The sequence below is a fragment of the Dipteris shenzhenensis genome, chromosome 12, assembly GCF_047967505.1.
Source record: "Dipteris shenzhenensis isolate YYH24624 ecotype China chromosome 12, Dip_SZ_1.0, whole genome shotgun sequence".
Taxonomy (NCBI): domain Eukaryota; kingdom Viridiplantae; phylum Streptophyta; class Polypodiopsida; order Gleicheniales; family Dipteridaceae; genus Dipteris; species Dipteris shenzhenensis.
The window spans coordinates 39,419,091-39,446,944 of record NC_141607.1 but is presented as its reverse complement, the minus strand read 5'-3'; the positions used below and the strand labels follow the sequence as shown (position 1 = coordinate 39,446,944).

Sequence of the window (27,854 nt, the reverse complement as noted above, 5' to 3'; positions counted from 1 at the left end):
CTATTTACACATCTTACCATAGTTAATGGAAAGAACTTGTGCGTTATAAAGCTCTTGCAATCTCCGCTCATTGTTCAATTGAAAGGAACTTTACTTATGACCACATCTTTTAATTTTAGCAAAGAAAGAAACATCGCTTGTCAAGGATATCATTTTACATTAAAACGGCACATATTAGAACGTACATCACAAAACTTTTGCCTTAGAACTTTGATGCAAGTTCCAATAACAAGAATCTTCCCACCAAATTCCTGCTCAACCTAAAGAAGATGACGAGTTGAAGAGGTAACTCATAGTGTAATTATCGACATAGCAACAAATGATTGCGAAAGGATTCGACTACTAGGTGGAGGGTTTTTGATAAAGAAATGGAGGCTTAGTGAATCGTCTTCATGCACAAAAGTGTATCCAATGGCTTATAATTTTTACTTTGGGTCCAAGGAACAATGTCTATCCACTCGTGTCCTCCAAGTACCCTTGTTAATTTACAATACCATATAAATTTTTATGACCATCAAGTCTACTAAAATTCTCTTATTCTAAGTTGCGCGCCTCTTCTCATGTGTATGTGCCATAGAACCTCCTCCTAGCTCCCAAAAGTGGTCATTTAGACCCCCTTTCTCTTATCATTATTGCCAAAACTTTGCAAGGGTTTGTACATCATATATTTACACTTCTAAATTGTACATCTCAAATACTTACGAGTAACTCTTATCGATTCAAATGACATTGCACATTATCAACCACTACAAGATCCCTTTTCAATTATTTATCTTAAAAATGATGAGATGATACCCTTAGAAATTGATAAAATCTTATTTTACCTTATAGAAATAGAAGTGTGGTACAAATAGAACCAAAACTAATTACCCTCCAATTTATATCTTATAAAAATCATAAATAAGATAATTTTCTTGCTTTCCTAAATACAATTGCTTTTCTATGTATGAAGTTACAATTACTACATAGGAAAAGATATACTCTTGCTCATGAGCATAACATGGTTCAGATTTCCTAGGTCAATTAGCTATTTCTTATATAGAGATTGGTCACACGTTCTTTGATGAGGGTCTATCTCATCTCATATACTCCAATGTTATTTCTAGGTGCCCCCCACCTTGCCAACGTATGGCTCAGCCTGCATTAAACGAATCTAGATCTACCACAGCATAGTGATTGCGAAACGGCACGGTTTACGTGTAATCTGACAACTTTTTATCAGTAGTTTTCCCGGGTAGTGCCATGAACGTTGCTGAGAAAATTAACGACTCAACTCACGTAATATCTCCTTTCGTCGAAATGGGTATTGCAATGGTCTCGCTGCCTTGCTATGCGACGTTCGATCTCTGGAGTGCATGTATTGCTACCGCAGCGTTTCTTATATTAAACAAACTGCTTACAGGTGCTTCTCAGAGGGAGCTTCTTGGACTGTTTACTATTAAAAATACAAGGATGTAGCGAACAAAGAAGTTGCGGCACGCAATATTTCAAACCTGCGCTGTCCAATGCAATGCTCAAGAATATAGCAGAATGAGCGATAAAAATGTTACAAGCCTTCTTGGCACTGTTTTTTTGCAGGTCTTACTGATCCATGGCAATAGCCCTTGCGTCAGGATTCATCGTTGCTTCCACAAAAGTCATTGCAGCATGGCTGCTGGGGCTGTCTACCATTACGTACTGCATGTCTTCGGACGGTTTCCAATGTCTTTTCCTCTGGTTGATGAACCAGTTATTTATTTGTTTCTGATCAAGACCCGTTGACTCCGCTAAAGCAGCTTTTTCTGTCTCCTGCAGGTTTTTTTGGATCAATCGTTCAGTTGATATCCGAAGCTCTGTAGTTAACAGTATAGCTCTTTTGAAGAAATTTAGCCTACATATTCTGAAAAGATTATAGTGTGAACATTCAAGGGTTATCGCGGCATATTCAAATTCAGGAAAAACATTTTCACAGCTCGCGTTGACTCCGCTAAAGCAGCTTTTTTCTGTCTCCTGCGGGTCTTTTTGGATCAATCGTTCAGTTGTGGAATTGGATATCCGAAGCTCTGTAGTTAAGAGTATAGCCCTTTTGAAGAAGAAATTTAGCCTATACATTCTGAAAAAGTTATAGTGTGAACATTCAAGGCTTATCGCGGCATATTCAAATTCAGGAAAAATATTTTCACAGCTCGTCACAAATGAATTAACCCTTACAATGTATATTTGTTAATCATTTACCTTGGCTTATACAATCTACTTATGTTTTTCATGTACATACGAACACTCATTTAGTTCCTGAAACGTTGATTTGTACTCTCTACGTGCTATTAGAGCACCTTCCCACAAAGATGTCGAAAAACAGGTGACCATACTGATAACATTGATATTGTATCACGAGTGATGTGTATGTATGAGTGTATGTACAAGAGTATACATCAAGAGAGCTATGTTTGGAAGTGATTGAAAGGGAGAAATATGTGTGGTTGTGTGTGTATGTGTGCGTGTCCGAGACAGAGAGAGAGAGGGGGCGGGAGAGATACGACCACTTCAAAATTTGTCAGCAAACCAATCGACAAATCGGGACTGCAAAGCAACATTTCACACAACCTGCGTACGTTATTCATGTGCGAAGCTCCTGAAGGCCTTATTATATTGAGATCTACTGCCCCTTGGCACCTCAACCAGTTATAAGGGGTTCAGGACTTGGAAGCCATAGGTCATTTGACCAGAGCCATGCATAAGCATGGAGGCCTACACGTAAGAAGATATCCAAATAAATCCCTAATCAGTTCTTGGTATATGTGAACACTGCCTATTGGTAAACATCATCGTAAGCCTTTTCCTGAACCCACTTCACTATCTTCTCATGATCTATTGTATCTTGTCCACTTTGATATATGTAGTCTGTTTTGATATATGTAGTCTGTTCCCGATGTCCTACGCCAAATACCATTAGTTCATAACTTTTATTCATGAACTGTAGTATACTACTCAAGGACTCTATCACAAATATACTGTCCAGTATACGCCTCAACAGAACGCGTATACCATTCTAGATGGCATGAGATGCATCCATTACATGCAGGCTTTTTTAGAATTTTTGAGGCAGACGCTGTATCCACTACATTGTACTATTAAATTACTTTCCCACTATTGCCCCTACTAAAAATATACCAACATGAAACACTCCTATTTCTCATTTACAAGTCTTTGGATGTATTATGTATATACAAATCTCTAAAGAATTGTGATGCAAACGTGATCTTCTAGGGAAAAGGTGATCTTCAGTGGATACCCAAAAGGCATCAAAGGATACAAATACTATGATCCTGTTTTCAGGAAGACAATTTTCAGATGTGGAGCATTGACATTTTTATTGATATTCCTATTGACAATGAAAGCAATGAGTCCAAGGTAACTAACATGGTAGTTGATGGCTCAGATCCATAAATTTATGGGAAAGCCATCTCTTCACCCCAAAAGCAACAATCTTTGGATGCCAAATTCGCTCATGTCTAAAGCCACATGTATACTTAAAGAATTTCCCCCAGGAAGATCTCCAATCAAATGCAAACGAGTGTGATCAAGGCAGATGGTTCCTTCGGCAAGTACAAAGCACATCTGGTAGCTAAAGGCTACTCAAAAGTTCCCAGAGAGCAAAATATTTTTTCTCTTGTGATTTGCATGACAAGTACTAGGACTCTCCTAGCCTTTGTAAATCAATACAATCTTAAAGTACACCAAATGGACATCAAGATACCTTTTCACGATGGAGATTGAAAGAAAGAAATATATAAAGAGCAGCTATCTGGCTTCATTATTCAGAACAAGCACTACTAATTTGTCATCTTTGTCGAGCATTATATGGTTTGAAACAAGCCTCACGTACATGGTATCTCAAGATTGGTAACTTTCTCCACACACAAGGCTCCTGCCTTGCGCCTCAGATCCCAAAATATACATTAATATTAATATTGCTCTCTATGTGGAGGACACTATGCTCAATGCAAATCACATGGACTTCCTTTCTCATACTAAGGTAGATTTATCTTTGGCTTTTAAAAGGAAAATCTTGGTCAAATCCATTCATGCCTTGGAATGCAAATTCAGTGTCTTTGAGACAATGTTATGCTACTTCTCTAACAAACCAAATTCATCAATGATACTCTTGAAAGGTTTCACATAAGAGACACACTTCCGCTTCCCACTCCAGCGGCCATATTTTTTGCTAAGAATCAAATTTAAAGAGTGCCTTTAACTTGAGGATAATTTTCCATGATATTGCAATTTTAGTTGGTTACCTTCGATTTGCTGGGCTCAATACATGCCCAAATATACCATTTCATAGCGAATCACCATGAAAAATTCATTGCACATGCCTCTCAAGGAAACTACATCACAACTAATGTGTACTAAGGTGCCTCAAAGGAACTGCAGAGCATGCAGTCATTTGCCAGTGGCAACCCAATTCATCATTTTCTTTGACAGGGTATTCTAATGCAATCCTTTGCGAGATCCACCAGTGGAAATTATTGCATCAATATGGACAAAACCTTGCTATCATGGATGAGCTCTTAAGAAACAACACTATGACGTAAATGGTCTGGTTACAACTACTTTCAGATATTAGTCAACCTCCAAACTCGAGTTTCCCATTGAGATGCGACAATCAAAGTGCAATTAGTCCCACAAAGGATCATGTCCAACACAGAAAAACTAAACACGTTGCAATTCACTATGTTCGAGAAGAAGTGAAGAAGAGTTCAACTCGCTTGAATATTGTCCTACAAAACACATGATTGCAGATATATTCATAAAACCACTAGCTGAATCTCACCTCTTTAGTGAGAACTTAGAGCTACTTCATAGATTGGGCTGCACTTCACACACAGCACGTACCATAGCATGCAGTGTCACACAATTGTTGTAATTTATGTGTTCTTTCAAGAAATGGAAGATGGCCACCTATGTAACAATTTTTGTATTAAATTTTCCATATATACGTATGTAGGAGCTCGGGTTTTTTTCTAGTGGGGTGTTGAGCCAGACGTAGAATAGAGCTATCGAAAGCCTACCCTAAGCCGAGCCGAAGTAGCACATGAATAATCTGTGGAATATGCTGAAGATAACTCACTTGAATTCCATTCTCAGAAGATAATTCCATCTCCCTAGAGTCGTCCGTACCAGAATGGCTCCCCTCCTTGGTTTGCTCAAATAAAAAAGTCCATCTCCCATCTTTCCAACACAGATGGTGTAGGAGGGAAGGAGGTCCTAGAAATAATCATGTTCGAGGATGGAGCTCTCGAGTTGAAGCGGGCAGTTAATCTAGACACAGGTGGCTTCATCATATGATGGCTCCTTCATAGCAATGGTGGACTTGCTCATGACAGGCTTATCGCTTCATCAACGTTGGCTGGCTGATTTCTGTTGTTATAGTATATTGAGCCTCCAATTGGCTCTCTCATACAAAAGCGATGATGTCCTCTGCTAAATTCAGCTCTCCGGTCAATACCAATGACACTTGGAAATTCCCCAACTTGGATGCACAAGTTCTTAATCTGTCTTCAGCAACAGTACAATTTTGCCATGAAACCTCCATGACGTACTGTCTTCCGCAACAGTACAATTTTGCCATGAAATCTTTATGACCACCTGGATCAGATCCCATGCTCCCATCACCTCAGCAATGGTCAATGACTCCCTTTGCATCATCAATGCCTCAAGTCATAGTAGCTTCCGCTCAGCATCTTCACTGGCCTTCCAAGACGCGAAATACACTCTCTTTCAATGAAATAAACGTCTCTTTCTAGTTGTTGTTTCCGTTCTCTTTCTCTTCTTATTAAAGCACCATAGCCGCATTCGGAGCATGGCGAATCTTGGTAGATTTCTCAAATTCTTTCTCTCAAACTGTCTCTTTTGTTCCTTGGTCTCTTCTTCTTCTAGTTCATAAAGTTCTCGAGGCCACAGGTACTTCATACTCATCATACATCTCCAATGCCCAATGCTGTGCTTCCGTTTTATGTTGTAATGGAAGGTCCTTTCGACTTTTGTGCTGATATCAAGTATAAATGTCAAATTTTTAAGAAGCAGCATCTCTTGAAGTGTCCACACCTTGTCTAACCATTGCGGCATTACAGCCTCCTCTTTCCAAAGTTTAAGACATTCACCAAAACAGTGGGCATACACAGCATCCTAGGCTTTTAGCGTAGTAGCTTCCCATATTTTGTAGTCTTTGGCTTTTTTCTCCCAATTTTGTAAGATTCTTAGTTGATTGAGTTTAAACCTTTAATCTAAGTAAAAACCCTTCACTCCTTATTGATCTTGATCCATATTAAAATATGGTGTAGCAATTTAGAGTATAGGAGCCCTATGGGACGTAAGCAATGTGTCAAATTTTGAGTATAGGAGCCCTATAGGATCTAAACCATGGAGACAAACATTACCACAAGGCAAGTGATGGAAGCCATTGGACCAATGGAAGCCAATGGCCTATGGGATGCCATTGGCCACCAAAAGCTTTGGTACATTTTGCAACTAGGTCCTCACGCTCATTCTTAGGTAGATGCTGATGCAAACTTCTTAATTCCCTATTCCAATAGTAACCATGTGAAGAAAGCCAAACCTCCCAAACAATTAATTAACAACTCACTAACTTTTCATAGTAAAGATTTGAACAAGCACAATATCCGGACATAAGTTACTACCTACCTTGAAATCCCCCTATGTCACTCAACATTTCATCAAACTACGTATGATACTCTCATTTCTCATAGATATGGTGATTGAGCATCATCACATACCAATATGGTGCCTTGCCCAATTTAGCCTTCTAGTTTCTTAAATAAAAATAGTCCCTTGCTATAAAAAAATCACTTATGGCTTTCCAATAGTGTCCCTAATAGCACAAGTAACAGATGGCTAATCAGACTTCACAACCCAATTTTCGATCCCAAGTATTACATGGCTAACAAAAATTACATTAATATTTACATTTCTCATGCTTCATCCTGATCATAAAAGTTTCATAAAGCATTGTACATCCACAACGTATATTCATAAGGAAATGGCCTTGCTGAGATGTTATGAAATGTACATATTGGTAGTCAATAACTATCTCTAGCCAATTCGTTGGATAGTTTCTCTAATATTCAACCAAAATTCATTTATGGCTACAAATTTCTATTATGTTAGCTCATTGTGAAATTAGTATTAGGTCTAATGACCTTTTTCATCATGTTCATATATTTCATGAAGGTCTAGAAAGCATTTCCATAATACATTTACAAGCTAGATCAAATTACAATTTTTTAAAATTTGAACTTCAATAGAGTTTAGTCTTTTGAGGATATCATAGTAATTTCTACGGCCATTACATTGTCTACATGTAAAGACTTTTATAGTCTCTATAAAATACAAGTTATGGAAAGGCAAGCATTGAGGTTATCATATTTGTTACTACATGATAATATATGCTACAGCTTACTTTATGTCAAGAACTCGTCAAGAATGGGATGAGTCAACTATCCAAGGTAACAAAGCTACATGCAAGTTAAGAGATCAAATAAGGAAGTGTTTCTAAAGTTGAATATTGAATAGAATGTCACAGATGAAAAACAATAAATATTTTTATCCATGATTGGTTCTTTTGGTGCAAAATGAGTGTAAAATAAATGACAATAAATACAAAGAAGAAGCTACATAAAAATAATGAAAATACTAATTGCCAAAATGTCTATTGCACTATTGTTCCTCATAGCTAGTAGCTTAAGCTTTGCAAGAAGAGGTTTACTAATATAATAAAGCATACTTGAAATGGTAATATTTGCATCCATAGCATTAATGCAAGTGCTTGGGCATGTTATTATATTCATAAATTGGAACCTCACTTAAGATGGTTAAATAAGAAAAGCATAAGATGTGCACTTGAACTAAGTTGTGCAAACAAAATGTGTGGTTAGAGCAAGTTGTACAAGGTATCTATAGAATTTCTATTATATAGAATGAAATACAGCAAGATCGAGATGTAACAAATCGTCAAACTATTTAGGAGATGCATTGCGATGGATGTTGGTTGGTGGGATTTAAAACTCATATATTAGCTCATATCATAAAATTCAATGACTAGAATTAGATTATATTCCACTAAGGTGGACATGTACTCCATTGATGTCCCACCTCAACAACTAAGGTAGCTGGAAATTAGATGGCCCATTCTTGATCGTGAAATTATTTAGAGTGGATCCCTCATTTATTTAAAGCTAAAAGACTATAATTAGATGAACCTATCATATATATCACATAGATATTTATAGTGGCACCATCATATATTTAGATCTCATAATTCTCTTGCAAAATCTTATTGCACTTGCAACTTCTTTTCTGGGAGAGTTGCACCTCTAACTTTTTCCTACAGGCTGTTCATGCGATCCTCTTGAGTACTCATTCTACGGAACAAGCCCTAAGGCCTTAACCATTTTTGCATACAATTCTATTGAGCTTAATTTTTTGTGCTTTTGTTCCTTCTATCATCTTGGTTACCTCTTCACACCTTAGGCACCAATACCAATCAACCAAGTCCTCCACCAATCTTTGAATCATGCCATCGAATTCATCCACTAATCTCTCCCTTAGCTAGCTTATGCAAGCTCTGACAAAAGTGAACATAGAGGAGAGATAATTGTCTATCACAATAAGAAAGTCTACATTAACAAAATCATGATAGGGAAGGTGCTCACCATCCCCCAATGCAATTTTTAGGCTGATTACTTAGAGAATTCATGGAAGACATAAGGTCTCTTTAAAAATATTTCCCAATGTAGGTAAGTAATGATGGTGGTGATAAGATTGAAGATTTCCAAATGTTCACGACATCAAAAAAGAAAGCAAGTCATTTATTGCTAAATATTCAAGGAGCCATGATTTATCAATAGGCTTAGAGGAGTCAAACAACTACATGGAAGTGATATCTCTTACTTAAAGAAAATCACTAAGACTTGGAAAAAAAATGTAAACATCACACTTGTTAAAATATCAAAATTATCATCTTTGTACGTAAGCATGGAACTGCACTTGTTGAGCATGAGCTTAATGCCAATGATGCACCAATGTGGAGATGAGATGAGAAGGATAAAGAAGATAGACCATAGTTGCACAAAACGGCTGTTTCTTGCTAGGAAACAAAAACGGTGTTTCTTCAAGGCGTTTCTTGAAGAAACACCGTTTCGTAATTTTATTTTTTTTTGTGGTGTGGGTTTGTTTGTTGGCTGGCTTTGCGTAAAGGGAGGGGGGTTGTTTTATTGGGGGTGGTTTTTACCCTCTTTTGATTAAAACATTTTTTGCCGATTCGTCGCCTCATGTCATCCTTTCCACCACCTTCTGTGCTGCTACTCTCCAGCCTCTCCATCTTTGATTCCTTGGCCTTAGTACCCACAGCCTACTCTCCTCTCCATTCCTCCATTTAGCAGGTTGCTCTCCACCCTCTAGGCTGTAACCTGCTCTCCATCCTCTCCATCCTGTAGGCTGGCAATTGCTCTCCATCCTTAGCCTGCTCTCCATCCCTCCACAACCTCTCGTCTCTTACCTCTCCATCCTCTCCATCCTGCAGGCTGGCAGTTGCTCTCCATCCTCAGCCTGCTCTCCATCCCTCCACTACCTCTCGTCTCTTACCTCTCTATCCTCCTCCTACCTCTCATCCTCTTCCTCCGACTCCTTCTACCTCTCGATCCTCTTTCACCTCCCCATCCTCCTTCTACCTCTCCATCCTCCCTCTCACCTCTCCATCCTCCCTTTCAAACTTCGGATTGTGATAACTTCAAACTTGTTAGAACTTGGAACTTGGAACTTGGAACTTAGTTCATGAATGATAACACATATTGATTGTTAAAGCATCATTCATGGATAATAGTTGATACGAGATAGATCAATCATCATAGGAATTTAGAATCATAGAAGCATACATGATGCTTCAAGTATAGATAATTGTATTATGTATGATTTGCACTCTATTGATAATTATATTACGTATAAAAAAATAAATTTTTATACATAAATTGTATCATATTGCCGTTTCTTCCGTTTTCGTTTCGATGGGAGCCAAAAACTCCGTTTCTTCTGTTTCTTCCGTTTCCATTTCGACTGGCAACTATGAGACAGACATAAGAAAAGCTAACTATGAAATTTGAGAGAAGTCAAAAAGTGATGTAATATCTTGTCTCTCACCTCTATTACACTCCAAATTAGTTAAACTTCACTCAAAACATAAGCATGACCTCAGATAAGAGCTTTACTCCATTGCCATAGAAAGAAACACATATTTAGTAGTTTATTATTCTAAGGATCAAAACTTTTGTGAAAGTTGTTTTGAAACATGACTATTAGTTTTGTTGCATGTCGCTTGTGAGTGGTTTAATTTACGTTAGCATTGCAAATTTGAATGTGTAATTTGTGTGTTCTTTATTTAAGGGATATCAACATGAGGAGAGGGAAACTAATTTGAATGTGTAATTTGTGTGTTCTTTATTTAAGGGATATCAACATGAGGAGAGGGAAACTAAAACAAAATTCCATGAACTTATATAATGCTTGAGCTTTCCACCCAACCACAAGACTCATTAGAGCTACGTCGTGAACCTTGAGTATCTTCCTTAAGTTCTCTCATTCCTCCTCTCAAAAGGACCTATCTCTCTCTAGAGCTTTCTCCCATGCCCAAGACTTGCCTTTGGCCTTTTCCTTTGGTGCCATGTGTCCCACATGAGACCTTATCATAAGAGCCCTTTCTTGGGTTATCCTTTGCACCTCCTACTAAATGCCTAGGCATAGGCATGACCCTAGACTCCAACCTTGTAAGACTCACTAGCAAGTGCTATCAAGCCCTATGGTTTTCCGTCTCACCATAACAAGCCATGAACTTCAACAATTATGGCCATCGTAATACTCCCTTCCCCTTAAGAATGGTTTACATTCTCAAAAACAACATTGAAAAACCTACTTTAGAGATTGCTTAATCATGCCCATATTTAAGTCTCTTCAGGTCTATCTTTCTACTTAACCAAACATACTTGCTACCATAAACACAACCCTCTAAAAATGGCTATTAAATTTGCTATCTTGGTCACTAATAATACCGACTGGTAGCCCATACAATTTATAAAAATACTCCACAAATAGCCTAACTAATTCTGGAGTTTTAACCTCTTCACTGGTTGGAATAAAGTGATCCATCTCGGTGAGTTAGTCATGCCCCTCTGTGTCCTAAGTAATCCAACAATAACATCCATGGAGATACTTTCCATGTTGACAGATGGAATCTCCAATGGATATAGGAGACCTCTTACCTTAAGACACTCGACCTTATAAACATGTCATTTTTGACAATTCAATACATAGTCTTGGATGTCCTTATCTATTCCAAGACAAAAGAATTGCCTCTTCAGAACCAGATTGAACTTCCCCTTCCAATATGTCAATTGGATATCAAACTCTTGCATTATTTCAGCCCATCTATCTTTTCTTCCTTTAAGCTCTGAATCATTGCAAATCCACTTAATTCTTTCTGATAAAAAATGATCTCAAATTTGGCACCATACAAATAGTGCCTCTATTTCTTTAAAGCATAGACTATAGCATACAATTCCTTTTCATATGTCGAGTAATTTCGTTGGGCACTATCTATTTTTCTGCTTACAAAAGCCACTAGTAGACCCTTTTCTAAAAGTACCACCCCAACAACAATGTCATGGGATTTATTTCAACAACAAATGATTCATTGGGATCCACTACCTTTAATACAAGAGGAGATACTATAGCCACCTTTAACTTCTCAAAACTATTCTTCATCCCATATGAAGGTTTTTTCCTTTCCTAAGCTGGTCCGTCATCAAAATAACAATCTTAGCATTATCTCGGATGAATCTTTTATAAAACCCAAACATACCTAAGAATCTTTGGAGTTTTTATACATTTGTAGAACGTGACCATTCCAATATAGCCCTTTTGTAGAATGTGACCATTTCAATATAACCCTTATCTTTTCAAGATCCATGCGAATCTCTTCTTGGATATAATGTCCCTAGTACTTCACTTCTTTTGCAAAGAATTCACATTTGGATTCTTTTGCAAAAAGAGAGTTTACTCTAAGCAATTAATGGAATACTTTCCTCAAACATTTCAAGTGCTTTTTTCTCATTTTACAATTGATGAGGATATCATCTACAAAAATTACAGCAATTTTTCACAAATGTAGCCTCAAGACATTGGTGATAAGTGTCATAAAAGTTGCTAGAGCATTTTTTAAACTTAATGGTAGTACTTTGAACTGATGATGCTCATACATAGTAACAGTCTATCTGCCCACGCCAATGACATGTCATGGGAGTGCATTCCGAGCAAATATTTTAACGTTATAACTCTACATTGAAAAGCAATGAGTGGCCATAGAGTGCACATGAGAAAGTCTAGCCCTATAAGCTCGATGTCTTCAACTACTAAGCCTTTGTGACTTCTTTTAATTGTCATAATGTCACTAGCGATACACTACCATTTTCATCAGTAGGTTGGTCATAGGTGAAAGTCAAGCCCTGTAAGCCCGATGTCTTCAACTAGCAAGCCTTTGTGACTCCTTTTAATTGTCATAATCTCACTAGCGATACACTACCATTTTCATCAATCGGTTGGTCATAGGTGAGTTGCTTAGTCCGTTGGGCTCTCTGATCATCCTTCAAGCATTACCACTTCTTTGCATGGTGGACTATCAGAATCTTGCAACCAATCAAAAATAGGATGTTTGCCTCATAGCTTTGTTTCTTGATTTGTGTGAATGATTCATTTCTTGGAATACTTCCTCTTATTTCTTTAACATAATTGATCGAGGGCCATCTTTTTCATAAGGATGCGAGCTACTTCTCCTTGGTTTTCCACCGCTCTGAAATTCAATACTTAGATACATCTCAAATAGTCGCTTAAGAAGTGAACCATATCAAGGAGGGTGATGATGACAAGGAAAGAAAAGATGAGACAGAGCAAGCACAAGACAATGTGTTGCAAGATTCCAATTTCCTACTTATGAAATGCCTTCGAGAAACCCAACACTCCTATGAAGGAGTGGTGAGCTACTACCCCAATGCCCCTATCTGATCCCGCTACCTTGCCATCTCTTCCCTCCCGTAGCATTCTCTGCCTCTCCCTAGCCCTCCTCGTCCGGCTTTCCCCGTCAACTCCCCTCTCTCGCTATCTCTACCGACCACCCCCACCATATCTTTCGCCCTCCCCCTTCTCCTCAACCTCCATCCCATCATCTCTTTTGCCTCCTGCCTTCTCCCCTCCACCTGCTCTTCCACCCCCTGCCATTCCTTCCACCCCCCACTTCTCTTTGGTCTCCCCCTGCCATCTTCTCCTCCCCCTCCTGTCGCCCTCGCCCGACTCTTCGCCTTCCCTGCCTCTTTCTCTCAGTCTTCTGCACCTGTTTTCCCCCGCCTCTTCGTTCCCCCTTCCCTACCATCCCTTGCTGGCCATCCATCTCGCCTTCTTTCTTCTTCGCTGAGCTTACTCTCTTATGCTCCTCTCCTTGCCTCTTCTCCACCGCCTCACCTCGCCTTTTATATTTTCCCTCCCTGCAATGGGAGCATTTGTGCTTATTCGAAGAGAAAATGTTTGTGGTGACTCTTGGTCTGGCCAGAGGGGCTCTATGGCAGCATCCTCAAATCCCCAGTCGACGAGGAAGAGCTACAGCAAGAAGTTCAATCCGTCCAAGACAAGGTGATGAGTAGAATTGTGGGACTCACACCCATAAGGAGACAGTTGCAAGAGTGGATCCATCCGATCTTGGCACTAAAGGGTGACCACATTCAAGAGGTCACCATCTATGGAAGAGATGTCTTCCTCATCCAACTGAGCTCCCTCGATACTACCTTGACACTTGTGGAGCAGGGCCCCATCCTCCTGGCCAGCATTTGGTGTATGTATTGCTTTGCTACCATGGCTTTACAATTGATGACACGGACACAACACACCATGTTCCTAGTTTTTCGGTTATGCTCCGCTTCTCTAGGCTCCCAAAGGAATCCAGAGCAATCCTCCCCTCCATTGATTGAGCATTTCACAGAAATCAAGATGGCTATGACTACACCACTTGCCATCTTGGTTTCTGTGATGTGCCTTGCTTAGACTTCACTTGCATCATTACAATTTTTCTTGAAAAGTTTCATATTAAAGCATTCAAAACTTCGAAACCATTTCAATCACACAATTCATTGTAACTATGAGCGGGGACGATTCATTGTGATTATGAGTAGGGTGTCTATAACCATGAGGTGTCATGCTAGGTCCTCTTCATTTTTACCAAGGTGCTAAAGGATAGTTCCTTATTTTTTTCACCAGTCGAAAGGACCTGAGCTCTCCCTTTTCTTGCATTATGGCCCTCTGTTGCCAGTCGCCACAACATAGCAAATGTGCTATATCAGTCCTTTGTTTCTATGCTTGCAGTGTTACAATCTTTCCATTTGACACCTGTTGTAGGAAGAGACCCCTCCTCAGGTACCTTCCATGAGCAAGGTAGATTACACAACCGTTCTTAAAGTGTGTAATATTATTAAGCAAGAAGCACTTTATAATATTATGTTTCTTTGAAAAAAGATAAGAGTAACATACAATGTGTTCTCTTCAACGGCGCTACTATGATGGAACTCAGCACTTAGCATCGGTTTCAGCATCATATCAAAGTTATATATAATGACTGGCAAGGCATGTGTGATGAGATGATTGTGAAGATATTGCATGTGTTGAACAAATGGTCTTACAAAATAGATTCCTACTTAACAATCCTCCCCTCCATTGGTCGAGCATTTGGCACTGTATTGGAGTCTCTGCCAAAGTCGACTGCATCAGTGGTAGCAGAGATCACAAGATCCTCAGGATTAGACTGTTGGTTGAGAACCTAGTCTCTCATAGACTTGGTTCTCCTATAGACCCTTGAAGGAAGTACACTTTGCCAACAAGTAGTAATACACTTTGCCAACAAGTAGTGATTCAGGCAAGTATCTTCGTTGTAAACAAAAGAGTCACCTAGCCAAAGATTGCCTGCATAGCCGAGGCCAAGCCCCCCAAATGCAGGTAGAGTCAGCGAGCTAGAGCCCAGACAACAAGAGCAACAGGAGTATCAGACCCCCTGGGTGACCCCTTCAAGAAGACTGGACCCACGTTAAAAAGAAAAAGAAACCAAGCTTAGAGGCTCGAAAGCATTCCAGTCATAGGACTAGACGCAGAGAGAAAGAGACAGAGAGAGTATTTCAAGAGGCACCTGAGAAGGAGCAATAGCAAGAGACCCACCCCCTAGTAATAGGAACCACTGCTCAGCCAAGTGATCCTTTCGAGATGGAGGTCCAACGTCCACATTCACTCTTGTATCAATGAGCCTCGACCTCCTAATGCTGCAAATGTTGACCTGGCAACTATTGAGGAGGAGCAAATTTAGAGCCCCGACGAGCCTGATGAATAGGAACCTATGATTTCCCCTACTCCCTCCGTCCCCCTCCCAAGAGATCTGTATTTCCAACTTGGGCATCCCGTACTATGGGAATTCTGGAGATTGGTGCCTTAGATTTATCTAGAGATTCTGAACTCTTACCATCTACCCCTGGAGGTAATGCTTGTGATCTTGTAGCCCCCGAAAGGGGATTCGATCAACATAGTAGACTCCCAAACACAACAAGTTTGGATATCCAAGGCGAGCTTATCCCAGGATAGGCAGTTTGGATGGGAGTTAGGATGAAAGAAATTGGGATCCTCAACATATACGCCCCAACATGTAGACAACACCGTCCGACCTTTTGGAGGAGGCTGATAGAGTGTCTTCTGGATGTAGACTTCTGGATTGTTGGAGGGGACTTCAACAACGTGGAGTTCGGGGAGGACCAACAGGGCAATGTCTCTTTCTTCGAGATGCCAACAACAAAGCAGAGCACCTGGGAGCATTTCATCTTCATGATCAGTGGCAAAGACCCATGGCGAGAGCCAGAGTTCAACAGAATACCTGGCAGGCTTCTCTTCCCTTTCAGACAAAGGAGACATGATGGACTACTTGAGATCTTCGACATGGGCTCCCTTCCTCAGTCCCTGAGCAAAGGATGGATTTGTTTGATCTCCAAAGTGGGAGATCGGTTAGACATTCGACAATGGAGACAATGCACTTTGCTTGATACTGTTAGAGCTATATATAACTTGCCTGATTGGATCACTATATTCGGATTTCAGGTAAGAAAGTCATGGTTATTTCTTTTTACTGCTTGCTATCAATAAACTGATAGAAGAGTGTTTGGACAAGAAAATGAACACCCATAACCAGAGAGGACTTGATCTAAGACATGAGATTGAAAAATGTTCATACTTTTATAGAGTCAACAACATTTGAAACAAAAGCAAAAGCAATGAAAAAAAACAGACTTAATGATAAGAAGCTTCCTGATATGGTGTCGCCCTCCCACTTTCAGTATCCACCAATTGATTACACCATCTTGCACTCAATATTTATGCTTTCTTGGATTTAAGACACTGGCATATCATCCTTTTATGTTTCCACATGGAGAAATCAGATGCTCAATCACATAAAGGAAACTTCTTTAGCTATAGGACCATAAAAATTTAGATGAAGAGGAGACCCAACACCTAGCAATCATATCCATAAAAACCAAGAGTGTAGGATCATTATTGTAAGCGTAGTCAATCTTTAAGGTAATCTATATATAGCTTTAACAGATACTACATACAAGATCCTTGCCAAGATCTTGAGTATTGGATTACGGTCCCATCTTACTGACATCATCCATGACACTCAGGCTAGGTTCGTTCAAAAGCATAGCATCTTGGGCAACATCTTCACGTTCAGGGAGACAATGGATTGGTTCAAGGAGGAGTCACATGTGGCCTTTGTCTATAGGTTCTCTTGTATTTGAGAAAGCTTATAACAGCATGGAGTGGTCTTTCCTAGAGGATACCATGCAGAGGTTGGGTTTCTCAAATAGATGGATCAGAAGAGTTTCTGCACTTTATGCGGGGAGCTCTAGTCAAATGCTTATCTTGGACACACTGATGAAACCTTTAATCTCTCTCGCTCGATCTGCCAAGGGTACCCCCTCGCTCCCTTCCTCTTTCTTGTTTGTGGCAGAAGCTTTGGGCTACTACTTGAGATCAAGGGTGGCAAGCCTCACAGGATTGAGGCTCCCAATCAGACAAAAGAAGCTGCTAGACTCTGAGTTTGCAAATGATACGGCCTTGTACGTAGAGGATGCCATAGCAAGTTTGGAGAGAATCAAGAAAGCCCTGACTATCTACTATGAGGCCTCGAGTGCACGGATCAACTGGACGAAATTCATAGGTTTCTTCACAGCATGGATGATTTTTTCAAGCCTACCTTCGTTAAGAAGCTTGACTTTTATATTAGCATCAAAAGTTTGTATGCCCTAATAAAAATAAAAGTTTGAAACATTCACTAGGATTTGACACTTTTATGCAAAAAAATGTAAAGTTTTGCTAGGATTTACATTTTTCCTTCAAAATTCAAAAGAACATATATAAAGAAGTACTACATTTTACTAATATTGTGAAACTAAAAAAACAATCTTGAAAACTTTCGCCAAGTTTTTATACTCATATATAAGAATAGCTTCGATAAAAACATCCCTACTTCACAGGCTCTGAGGAGACATAAGAGATTGGAGAGTGAGGGAGCGACTATGGCCTTTGCTGGATACCACTGGGCCAAAGAGCCAGATATCTCAAATTCCAAGTGGGTATTGATATTGCAGCAGAGGAGTAGAACACCCCAGTCCTTGAGAGTATTCAAAGCAAGCTTCTCTACTGGAGCTCACCCAATTCTCCCTAGCAAGACGTGCCTTATTAGCAAATCAGGTCCTTCTTACCAAGGCCTGGTATATCACCTCTTGCCAGTGTTTTCATAGAGGGGACATGCAAGTACGACTTTGGTGTTTGAAACTTTCTTTGGGCAAGATCGGAAGGCACGAGGAATACTAGAGCCTGAGTCACTTGGCGGACGGTGATCATGACATGCATTGGGAGACTTGGGTATCATTGATCCAAAGTTACAGAGCACATTGGTTGTGCGCGGCCTCACCCCAAGTGCAGAGCCTTGGAAGCTCCTCTTATAGCAAGGGCTTCTAAGGAACACCCCACCCACTAGGGACAGTGGTAGCATTCACACAAATTCACCCACAGGGAAAGGGTCCCCCTTGAAAAAGAACATCGATAGGGTCTAGCTCCTCTTATAGCAAGGGCTTCTAAGGAACACCCCACCCACTAGGGACAGTGGCAGCATTCACACAGATTCACCCACAGGGAAAGGGTCCCCCTTGATAAAGAGCCTCGATAGGGTCTGGCAGAAATCAATTGGGAGCCTCACTCGTGTTCAGACTCGATGTAGAGAGCAGTTCAAGCATCAGCCTCTTGTTTGGCACCCAAAGTTCAAGGATCAGGATGGTCATATGCTCGAATAGCGGACTCACATTGGGTAGACACATTGGAACAGTGGACCGATTGGCTCCTTTGACAAATGGAGTAGATTACCCATGAAGGTAGAGACAAGGCTTGGTGCCTTACATTTACAAGGGATAGAGCAACACGGATTGACCTAGCCATCTCTAAGTCCTGGTGGGAGATACTTCGCATGTGCATGGACAATAGATGGTTGGATCAGTTTCTTGGATTGGTGTCCCCCTGCAGATGATGCAACAAGCCAGCACGAAGCTTGGGATTTTTCATGTAGGACCTGAAGGCCTACTCGAGGCACTCACTAGGAGAGATGCAGAGATGGATGAGAGTCTAGATGGAATTCATTGGCAAATGATCAAAGACTGATGGGACATTTGGGAAAGGAGTGGCACATTAATCCTCCTAGCATCCCAGAGCAAGATGCCCCCAGATGGCATCTCTTTGAGAGAGGTCCAACGGGATCCCGCGAGAGAGTGGTTCTGGCACCCTCTAGGACGGCCTTGCCAAGCAAGTCAACAAGGTACACCACACAGATTGGTAGGAGGCTTCAGACTCTTCAATTTGAACCCCTTCGAGGGAGAGGCACTGCATTAGTTAATATTATCTCTCTCTCTCTCTCTCCCTCCCTCTCTCTCTTTCCCTCTCTCTGATCTCTCTGTGTGTCTCCCCTCTCAACTTTGCAACAATGAGAATAAAATAAAGCCAGCATAATATTTTAAAGAGAGACCCAGTTAATAAGACAACATTGTAGAACCAAGTGTGTATAGGCATGAATTGTTTCAAGCATGTGTATGTACTCATTATATTGCTTGTATCCCTTTCATAGCTTATAAATGCAGTTATTTGAAAATTTTATGTCGTGTTATCATGCCAATGCAATATCACTAAAGCAATGGATTCCTCACATAGGCTCTCTCTTTTTCTTGCATTAAGTAGTACACATATTTTTATCACATCGGATTGCATTATCGACACTCCATGTCCAATCATTGGAGTCAGATTGATCTTATCTTTAAGAAGTGTCCAAGCCAATTTGCGCTTTTTCATAGAAAAATGACATGACCATCCTTGTAATTAGATGATCATAGTTGTATACCCTTGCACATTACTTTGATCATCTTTCAAACTAGATAGTGTAGTCTATTGAGAGTGAAACTCCTAAGACAATGATAGATTGTAACTTGACGAATCGTCAACTACATGATAAGTTTTGAAGACATGATCAGAGTACCTTATGTTGTTGCTTGGAATGCTCCCACCAATTTTGAGCCCATATCTTATGGTTTTCACTTTGATGACAATGCACAAATGTTTGCATCTTTTGTCTTCAAGGGACAATGTCTCTCTTTCTAATTGCACATGTTTATTAAATACTTCCTATTGCATCCAATTTATGATGAAGCAAGCAACAAATGTCACAAAAAATAATCATCATGTAATAGATCCATAGAAAAGCTTATAAAACATGCCCTTGTATGTCCATGTCCAATTCTAGTGGCAGCATGCCATCTAGAAATAATTTCAACAAAAGCCTCAACATCAATAGCACCAACAATGTCTAGCAATGATTTTAACAATAGACTCAAGAATGTCTAGAAATGATTTCAACCAATAATGTCAAGTAATGATTTTAACAATAACCTCAATATCAATAGCACCAACATTGAATATATACTAATCAATGGTCTTTTATAGATTTGAGCTCCCTTTATCACAACCATTACTATTTGTCACCATTTTTTAGCACCCTAACCTTATGCAAAACTGCCCTCTATCTTATTGAGAACTGCCCTTTGCTCCTTCTCATAATCTTTATCCATGTGACCTTATAGGAAATGGTCTAAATCCCAATCCAAAGAGTATCTAGAACCACCTTGTGAGTGAAATTGTTTGCATACTAATCTTCACCTATTAATGTTAGTACAAGCTTCCAACACCTTTTAGTCACTCTGTTTATTAAAATCTCCTCCATGGTGACATTTTTTGCTTTGGCCTTTGCTTGATTTCCTGAATTTTCTTGGTTATGTATCCCCTTTCTTGCTTCAAGATCTCTATTAAACTATATTATTTATTATATATTGAGGCACTCATGCCTTTCTATCGGATTCAACCTTTGTAGTCCTTGAATATATCTAGCTTGGTCTTGTTAGGTTTCCCTTTGCCATTTTCTTTCATTAAGAGAGACTTGTCTTTGAATTTTCCATGTTTCTTTTCTTAAGCTCTCTCCTATGAGACCAAACAGACCTAATTCTGAAAGTAACTATGCTAATCTTTATCCTATAAGGTTTCAAGGTCATCATGAATCCTTTGTAGCTTTTGTTAAAGCTATATATAGCTCGCCCTAACTTGAACTAGGTCTCACCTATATATGTGTAACTAGTAATCAATATGAATCAATCTTTGAGAGTCTATTTGGTGTGTCTATCGTCTCTTCTTCTCTCTCAACATGGTATCAGAGCTACAAAGGTCTTTCTATTATATGGTCTTTCTATTATATGTTCACTGTAATGAAGAAAGACTGGAAGTATTAGTTGTTGATTTGATTACATAGCACTTTCAATATTTCATCGCTTATTTGCTCGTCAATTTTGACATGTCTAACTTGATGTGGTTTTTTGGAGGCCTTCTAGTGCGAATTTGAGAAAGTTATCAGTGGCGAATGAATCATATATCTATAGAGCCTAGCTCTCGTTGTGCTCTTCATTATGAGTACTTAAATGTCCCAATTGGACTTCGGAGCAAAGAGTTACTTCAGTTTTTATGCCGTCTACTTTTTCATCCGTTTCATGTTCGACACACTCGTACTGCTTTTCGCCAAGAATATCGTGGCTTCATGATAAACGTATTGGTTTCATGATCGGCACGATCGTAGTGCTTTTCATCAAAAATATCTTCATTTCATGATCGACAAGCTTTACTTTTCTCCAAAAATATCATGGTTTTGTAATTAACAAGCTCAAAGTGCTTTCTTCGCATGTATGCTATTTCTAGCATACTCCCATCGCGTATCTCGAGTTCTATATTTTCAAAGCGACCATTGTATTCTCGATCATTGACATGAGCTCTCACAAACATATTCTCCTGAAGCATGATGGCAATGTCTATAATCATCAATGGCTTTCCTTCTGGCCAATAATATGTTCCTCTGTTTCAAGGACAAGGTTTTTCTAGTTGAAAAGTGAAGATGTTATTGATACTCGAAGGTGATAATCTTTCGGATATTATTCTTGGTGATCTCGTTTGTCCATCCCAACCTATCGATGCAACTGGGAATCATGCTCTTGTGACTCAAGGCCCTCTCTTTGAGCAATGGAGATATGACTCTGTCGATTGACATTCTCGTAATAAAGCACCTCGTCGATATATTTTATCTGCTCTATATGATTCTCTCATGTTGGATGTATTTGCCATTTCTTCTCATGCAATATGAAAATATCTCGTTGTTACTTTTGGGAATAAATCCATCATAGAGATTCTTTATCTTTGTTATATTTTGAGCACTCCATACAAAGTTAGAGCTCCTATGACAACTCATATTGAGTCATTCAAGAATATCATCAACCAACTTGCTACTGCCGGTACACTTGTTCCATGAAATTTATTATTGACCTGTCTTATCGACACAGTCCAAGATCCATTATATGATAATATTATTACCATCCTTTCCAACAAAACAAGATTGATTTTTATCAAACATGTATTTCTTTGATTGAGTACACTCAACAACATGAGCATCGTAAAGACTCGCTAGATGTATTTGCCCTTTCTTCTTCTCATGCAATCTGGGAATATCTCGTTGCTACTTTTCGAAAGAAATCCGTCATAGAGATTCTTTATCTTTGTAATCTTTTGAGCACTCCATACAAAGTTAGAGCTCCTATGACAACTCATATTGAGTCATTCAAGGATATCGTCAATCAACTTGCTACTGCCAGTGCACCTGTTCCACGAAATTTATTGGTGACCTATCTTCTCAACACAATCCAAGATCCATTATATGATAATATTGTTACCATCCTTTCCAACAAAACAAGATTGATTTTAATCAAACATGTATTTCTTTGATTGAGTACGCTCAACAACACAAGCGTCGTAAAGACTCATGAATCTATCATGATAAAAACGGATGATGCAGATTCAGAGATAGCTTGTGTTGCATGCAAGCGTCCTTTCTCCAAATATGGATGCGGTGGTTATGGACATGGTGATCATCCGTACAAAGGTGGTAATTCTTCTCATCTCAAATATTCTGAGAACCATTGTTCTTATTGTAATAACCATGGTCATGTTATCTCTGATTATTGGACTCAGCAATATGATGAGAAACATGATGTTACCACCAAGCAACCATGCTTATCCAAGAATTCTCCTTGCGAATATTGTGGTGAAAATCATCCATCCTTTTGGTGTTACAAGAGACGTTATGATTGTGAACGTACTCAAGCATATGCTGCTCAACAACAACATATCCATACGCATCAAGAGGCAAATCATATATGTTCTGATGTCTCTCCAAAAAGGATACTTTATATTCGACATGGTTCCACTTTTATTGTTGATTCTGGGGCTACTGGTAATATGACATATCAATCTCAATGGTTACATAATTATCATGCTCTTCCTCACAAGAAATTAGTTTATCTTGCTAATGACACTACTTGTCAAGTCATGGGTGTTGGTGATTTATATATTGGCACTTTTTCTTCAACAAGAGTCTTGCGAGACATTCTCCATGTTCCAGATCTTTAGAGAAATCTTCTCTCTGCTACACGACTTGTTGATCTTGGTCTCTTTATTAGCTTTGACCACACATAGTGTCAGATTGAAAAAGATGGACATACCATAACAATCCTCGGCATAGTAAACTCTTTCAACTTTCCTTAAATGATGATATTGCTAATGTGGTTACAATCCCTAGTAATCTGGACTCCAAGCTATGGCATCATCATTTTGTTCATTCGGATTTTGCCAAGCTACTTGCTATAAATGTCATGATCTTATGGATGGTATGAATCTCCCAGCTCGTCCTCACATGGACCTCTGTAAATATTACGCTCTTAGCAAGCATCATTGAAAACTCTTTCATGCATCTACTTCAACTCATTCATATGATTTATTGGATCTTGTCCACACTGATATACGTGGACCTTTTCCTCCATCTAAGTCTTTCTACAAGTATTGCATCACTTTCATTGACGATTGGTCAAGATATACAACTGCATTTCTCTTGCGACATAAGTCAGAGGCCTTATCAGTATTTAAGAAATATAAAATTTATGTGAAACTTCATACTCGTTTTCGGATCAAGACCCTTCGTAGTAACAATAGTGGAGAATATATTTCTAATCTCTTTAATGATTATTGCATTGAGTGTGGCATTTATCGTGAATATTCTATTCCATACTCTCCTCAACAAAATACTTATGCAGAGCCTAAGAATCACACTTCTCTTGATGCCATGCAGTGTATGCTCCTTCATTCTGGATTATCTCGAAGCTTTTGGAAAGAAGCACTTCTGACAGCCATCTTTATGCAAAATCATCTTCCTACAACTGCACCTTCTGGTCAAATACCAATCACATCTTGGATAGGGGAGACTCCTTCTGTATCACATTTTTAAACATTGCTTATATTCATGTACCAAAAGGAACACGAAAAAAGCTAGATCTTCCTGAAAAAAAGATCATATTCATTGGATATTATTCGAATTCTAAAGGTTATAAATTCTATGATTCCTCTTTTAAAAAGGTGATAATGAATCGTGATGCCATATTCAATGAGTTAATGAGAGAGACATGGTCTACCGAGGATGCAAAGGACACTGAGTCCTTACTTTCTGCCTTTTCTTTTCTATTTGATAATGATTCCACTTTTGATGTCATTACTACTCCATCTTATGGCATCATTGCTACTCCATCTACAGAGGAATGTGTACTCTTAGCTTTTGCTACTCAATTTGATTTGGAGATTCATAAAATGGATGTAAAAAGTTAAAACTATTTTTCTTAATGGAGATCTTAAAGAGGAGATTTATATGAAGCAACCAGAAGGATTCATACTTTCGGATCATGACCATCTTGTTTGTCACCTTCATTGTGCTCTTTATGATCTCAAATAAGCTTCCCGTTCTTGATACATGAAAATTGATCAATTTCTAACATCTCACTATGGCATATATCTATGTATTAGAGCTTTTCTCTGACTGTTGGTATAGAGATAAACCAACTTCCTTTAATATTATACATGATTAAAAACCATGATATCATCATAGTTGAGTACAACATTTTGAGTACAACAATGATACTACATGTATTATTATGTTTTGCTAAGAAGTTTAGCTGGAGCTTTAAGTTTACATGAATCTTAGTTAAAGAGACTTGACAAATATTCTATATCAAGCTTTACTTTTAGCATGAGCTGATTAATTTAAAGGAGCTTCCAAAATCTTTTATATTGTTTTGAAGGCTAGATTATCTTCGATTATCTTATCATTTACTTTTGCTTTTCTAGATATTTTTTGTTATTTTGAAGATGAGAGTTACTTACAATTATCTTATGATTTTGAAAGCCGATTATCTTTCATCTTTTGTCAATCAAGGATGCCTATATACCATCCACTGCATTTGATCTGGAGTAGGGTAAAGATTTGACCATATTGAGCTTTTCATTTATACTGCTTGGAGGTTCCTCATCCTAAACACTTTCTTGTCATTCTGAGCTGACTTGCTAATCATGTAGGTGTGCTTGATATGCAAATGAAAATGTGGACCTAATGTTTCTTTCTCTCTTATAATCTTACATTTTGCTTGACTTACTCATCATGTATTCAACACTAGCTTCACTTTCATAAGCTGGTTCATCTTATGGAAGAAAAGGACTTGCCGAATGTGTGGTGTTGTTAACATGCTAACATGTTTTCTTTCAATGTTTCTTTTCTATTTAGCTTTGATATCATTATTTCTTAAATGCCTCATTTCACATATGCGAAGACGCTTCTCGCATGTTTCCTTGTCATTTTCAAGGTACTCATTTGTTTTTAGACTGAGCTTATATGTTCTCTTTCAACACACTAAGTTGTGTCTCCGAGTACATGCTGGTTTGCACAAGTGCTTGGATATAATCCAATGGACTAAATGCACAGTGCATACCTACAAGATGAGTATATCTGCTTTAGTTTTCATACTCATCTATGTTTACAAGTGCATGCAAGGTCTTGCTAGACCAACAGCTTATTGATGACTTATAGTATGTATTTACTTATTTGTCACCTTGTATCTTCAAGCAAGGCATACTTTTATTTTGTCATTTTATTCTGCCCTTTATGTAGTGAGGTATACTTATATGTCTTTCATGATGAACACATGGTCTAGATTTAGAAGCTAGAATTTGGCCTCTACACTCAATAGGTTAAGCTAAAGCGTTCGCAACACGACCAAAGAAGGAATTGCTAACTGGTAATTATGCTGCATTGATTGTCGCTCGAACAACATTCTTGATGTCATGGTTCTGAACTATGTTCAGGTAATGATTGCAAGACTTCTCCAACAACTAAGCAACTTCAAATCTTCATCTTTCAAATAGAATCTTCACCTTTCAAAGAGTATTGGTGGACTCATTAAGCTTTTCGATCTCCTTGAAGTTCAAGATCATCAAGAGGAGCCAGCCATCTTGAGGTAAACCTTCTAAGTCAATTTTTCGTACTTAACTGAATCATGGAGCTTCCTCAATTCAAAAGAAACTCCTTCATTCTGCCTCCATGTAGACTACAAGGACTTATCAAGAACAACGCCCTAATATTATGTTGGAGAACATGATATGCTCTCACACTGCTTGAAAACTTTCTAAAGCAATGAAATCTTTGATACATATGCTGAGAAACTAGACTGCATCTTAGAAATACCTTGGAATGTAGCATAGCAAAAATGCTTTTACTCCAAGTGAGTCAGAGGATGAAAGCACATCAAGTGAGTCTACATTTGATTGTTAGTGGAATATGACAAAATGATGCACATCAAGATAGAAATGTCGAAGTCATTAACCAAAGATTACACTACTTTGTTCCTGGAATCTCGATTACACATAGCTATAAAGGAGCTCTAGCCATCAACAGCTTACCCTGGATGTCAATAAGAGGCCTGAGGTCAGCATTTCACAGAAATCAAGATGGCTGCGGCTGCACCACTCGCCATCTTGATTTCTGTGATGTGCCTCGCTTCATCACAATTTTTCTTGAAAAGTTTCACATTAAAGCATTCTGAACTTCGAAACCATTTTAGTGGCGCGATTCATTGTGACTATGAGCGGGGACGATTCATTGTGACTATGAGCAGGTGTCTATAACCGTGAGGTGTCATGCTAGGTCCTCTTCATTTATACCAAGGTGCTAAAGGATAGGTCCTTATTTTTTTCACCAGTCGAAAGGGCCTGAGCTCTCCCTTTTCCTGCATTATGGCCCTCTGTCACCGGTCGCTGTAACACAGCAAATGTGCTATATCAGCCCTTTCTTTCTATGCTTGCAGTGTTACAGCCTTTCCATTTGACGCCTGCCGTAGAAAAAAGCCCCTCCCCAGGTAGCTTCCATGAGCGATTTAGATTACATAGCCGCTCTTAAACTGTGTGTGTAATATTATTAAGCGAGAAGCACTTCATAATAGTCTGTTTCTTTCAAACAAGGTATGGCAATGCCAAACTTTCTGCGCTAAAAAAACCCGAGTAACATACAATGTGTTCTCTTCAAACGGCGCTATTGTGATGGAATTCAGCCAGCTCTTAGCATCGGTTTCAGCATCATATATTGGAATGGAAGTTATATAAACAGATTCCTACTTAACAATGGTTTTCAACAGACCACGTGCGTGCAAAAGGTGTTAGCCGTCAAAGCAAAACGTCAAAGATTACACTGGTGTGTGATCACCTTCTAGTAGGACTTGGTTGGGTACTTCCATAAGCATTGATCAGGATCAAATTCCACATGGACAATGAGGTTGGCATGATCCAGTTGATTCTTGATCGCAACGGATAATTTACATCAACAAAGGTTTGGATTCTTACCGATGGATACGGCCATTTGTAATGCTGACTCCACCAGTCCAGAAGTTTTTGCCTTGCCTCCTTTGGTAACTTTCCCTTCTTCTTCTTTTTCATAAACTCTTGCTTCAAAGTGCATATGTATCCGCTGTACTTTCGCAGAAGCTGCTCCTTGAGTTTGTTCTCTTCAGCAAGCGGATCAACATCATTGTAGTCTAGCTCACAGCAACTACCATCTTCCTCCTCAGATGATCCATTCCCATCCATCTTCTCATCAGCTTCAAAGGGATGTCAAAAAACAGGCAGATTAATAAACGGAATTTCACTTATATTCTCAGAACTCGTCTCAATCTAAT

At 39.0% G+C, this 27,854-nt stretch overlaps 1 protein-coding gene across 2 annotated transcripts in view; it reads right to left on the bottom strand.

Annotated features, from left to right (window-relative positions):
• Nucleotides 1-1,436: 1,436 nt before the first annotated feature.
• The window catches only part of LOC147896200 (homeobox protein rough sheath 1-like), a 50,899-nt gene continuing 24,481 nt past the window's right edge, over nt 1,437-27,854 (bottom strand). For both annotated transcript variants that reach the window (XM_087382393.1, XM_087382394.1), the window contains exons 6-7: nt 27,523-27,776; nt 1,437-1,788 (exon numbers count right to left, since the gene is read on the bottom strand). In XM_087382393.1, coding sequence (XP_087238519.1) covers nt 1,582-1,788; nt 27,523-27,776 — 461 coding nt within the window. In that variant the 3' untranslated portion in view covers nt 1,437-1,581. The remainder of the gene's footprint in view (nt 1,789-27,522; nt 27,777-27,854) is intronic.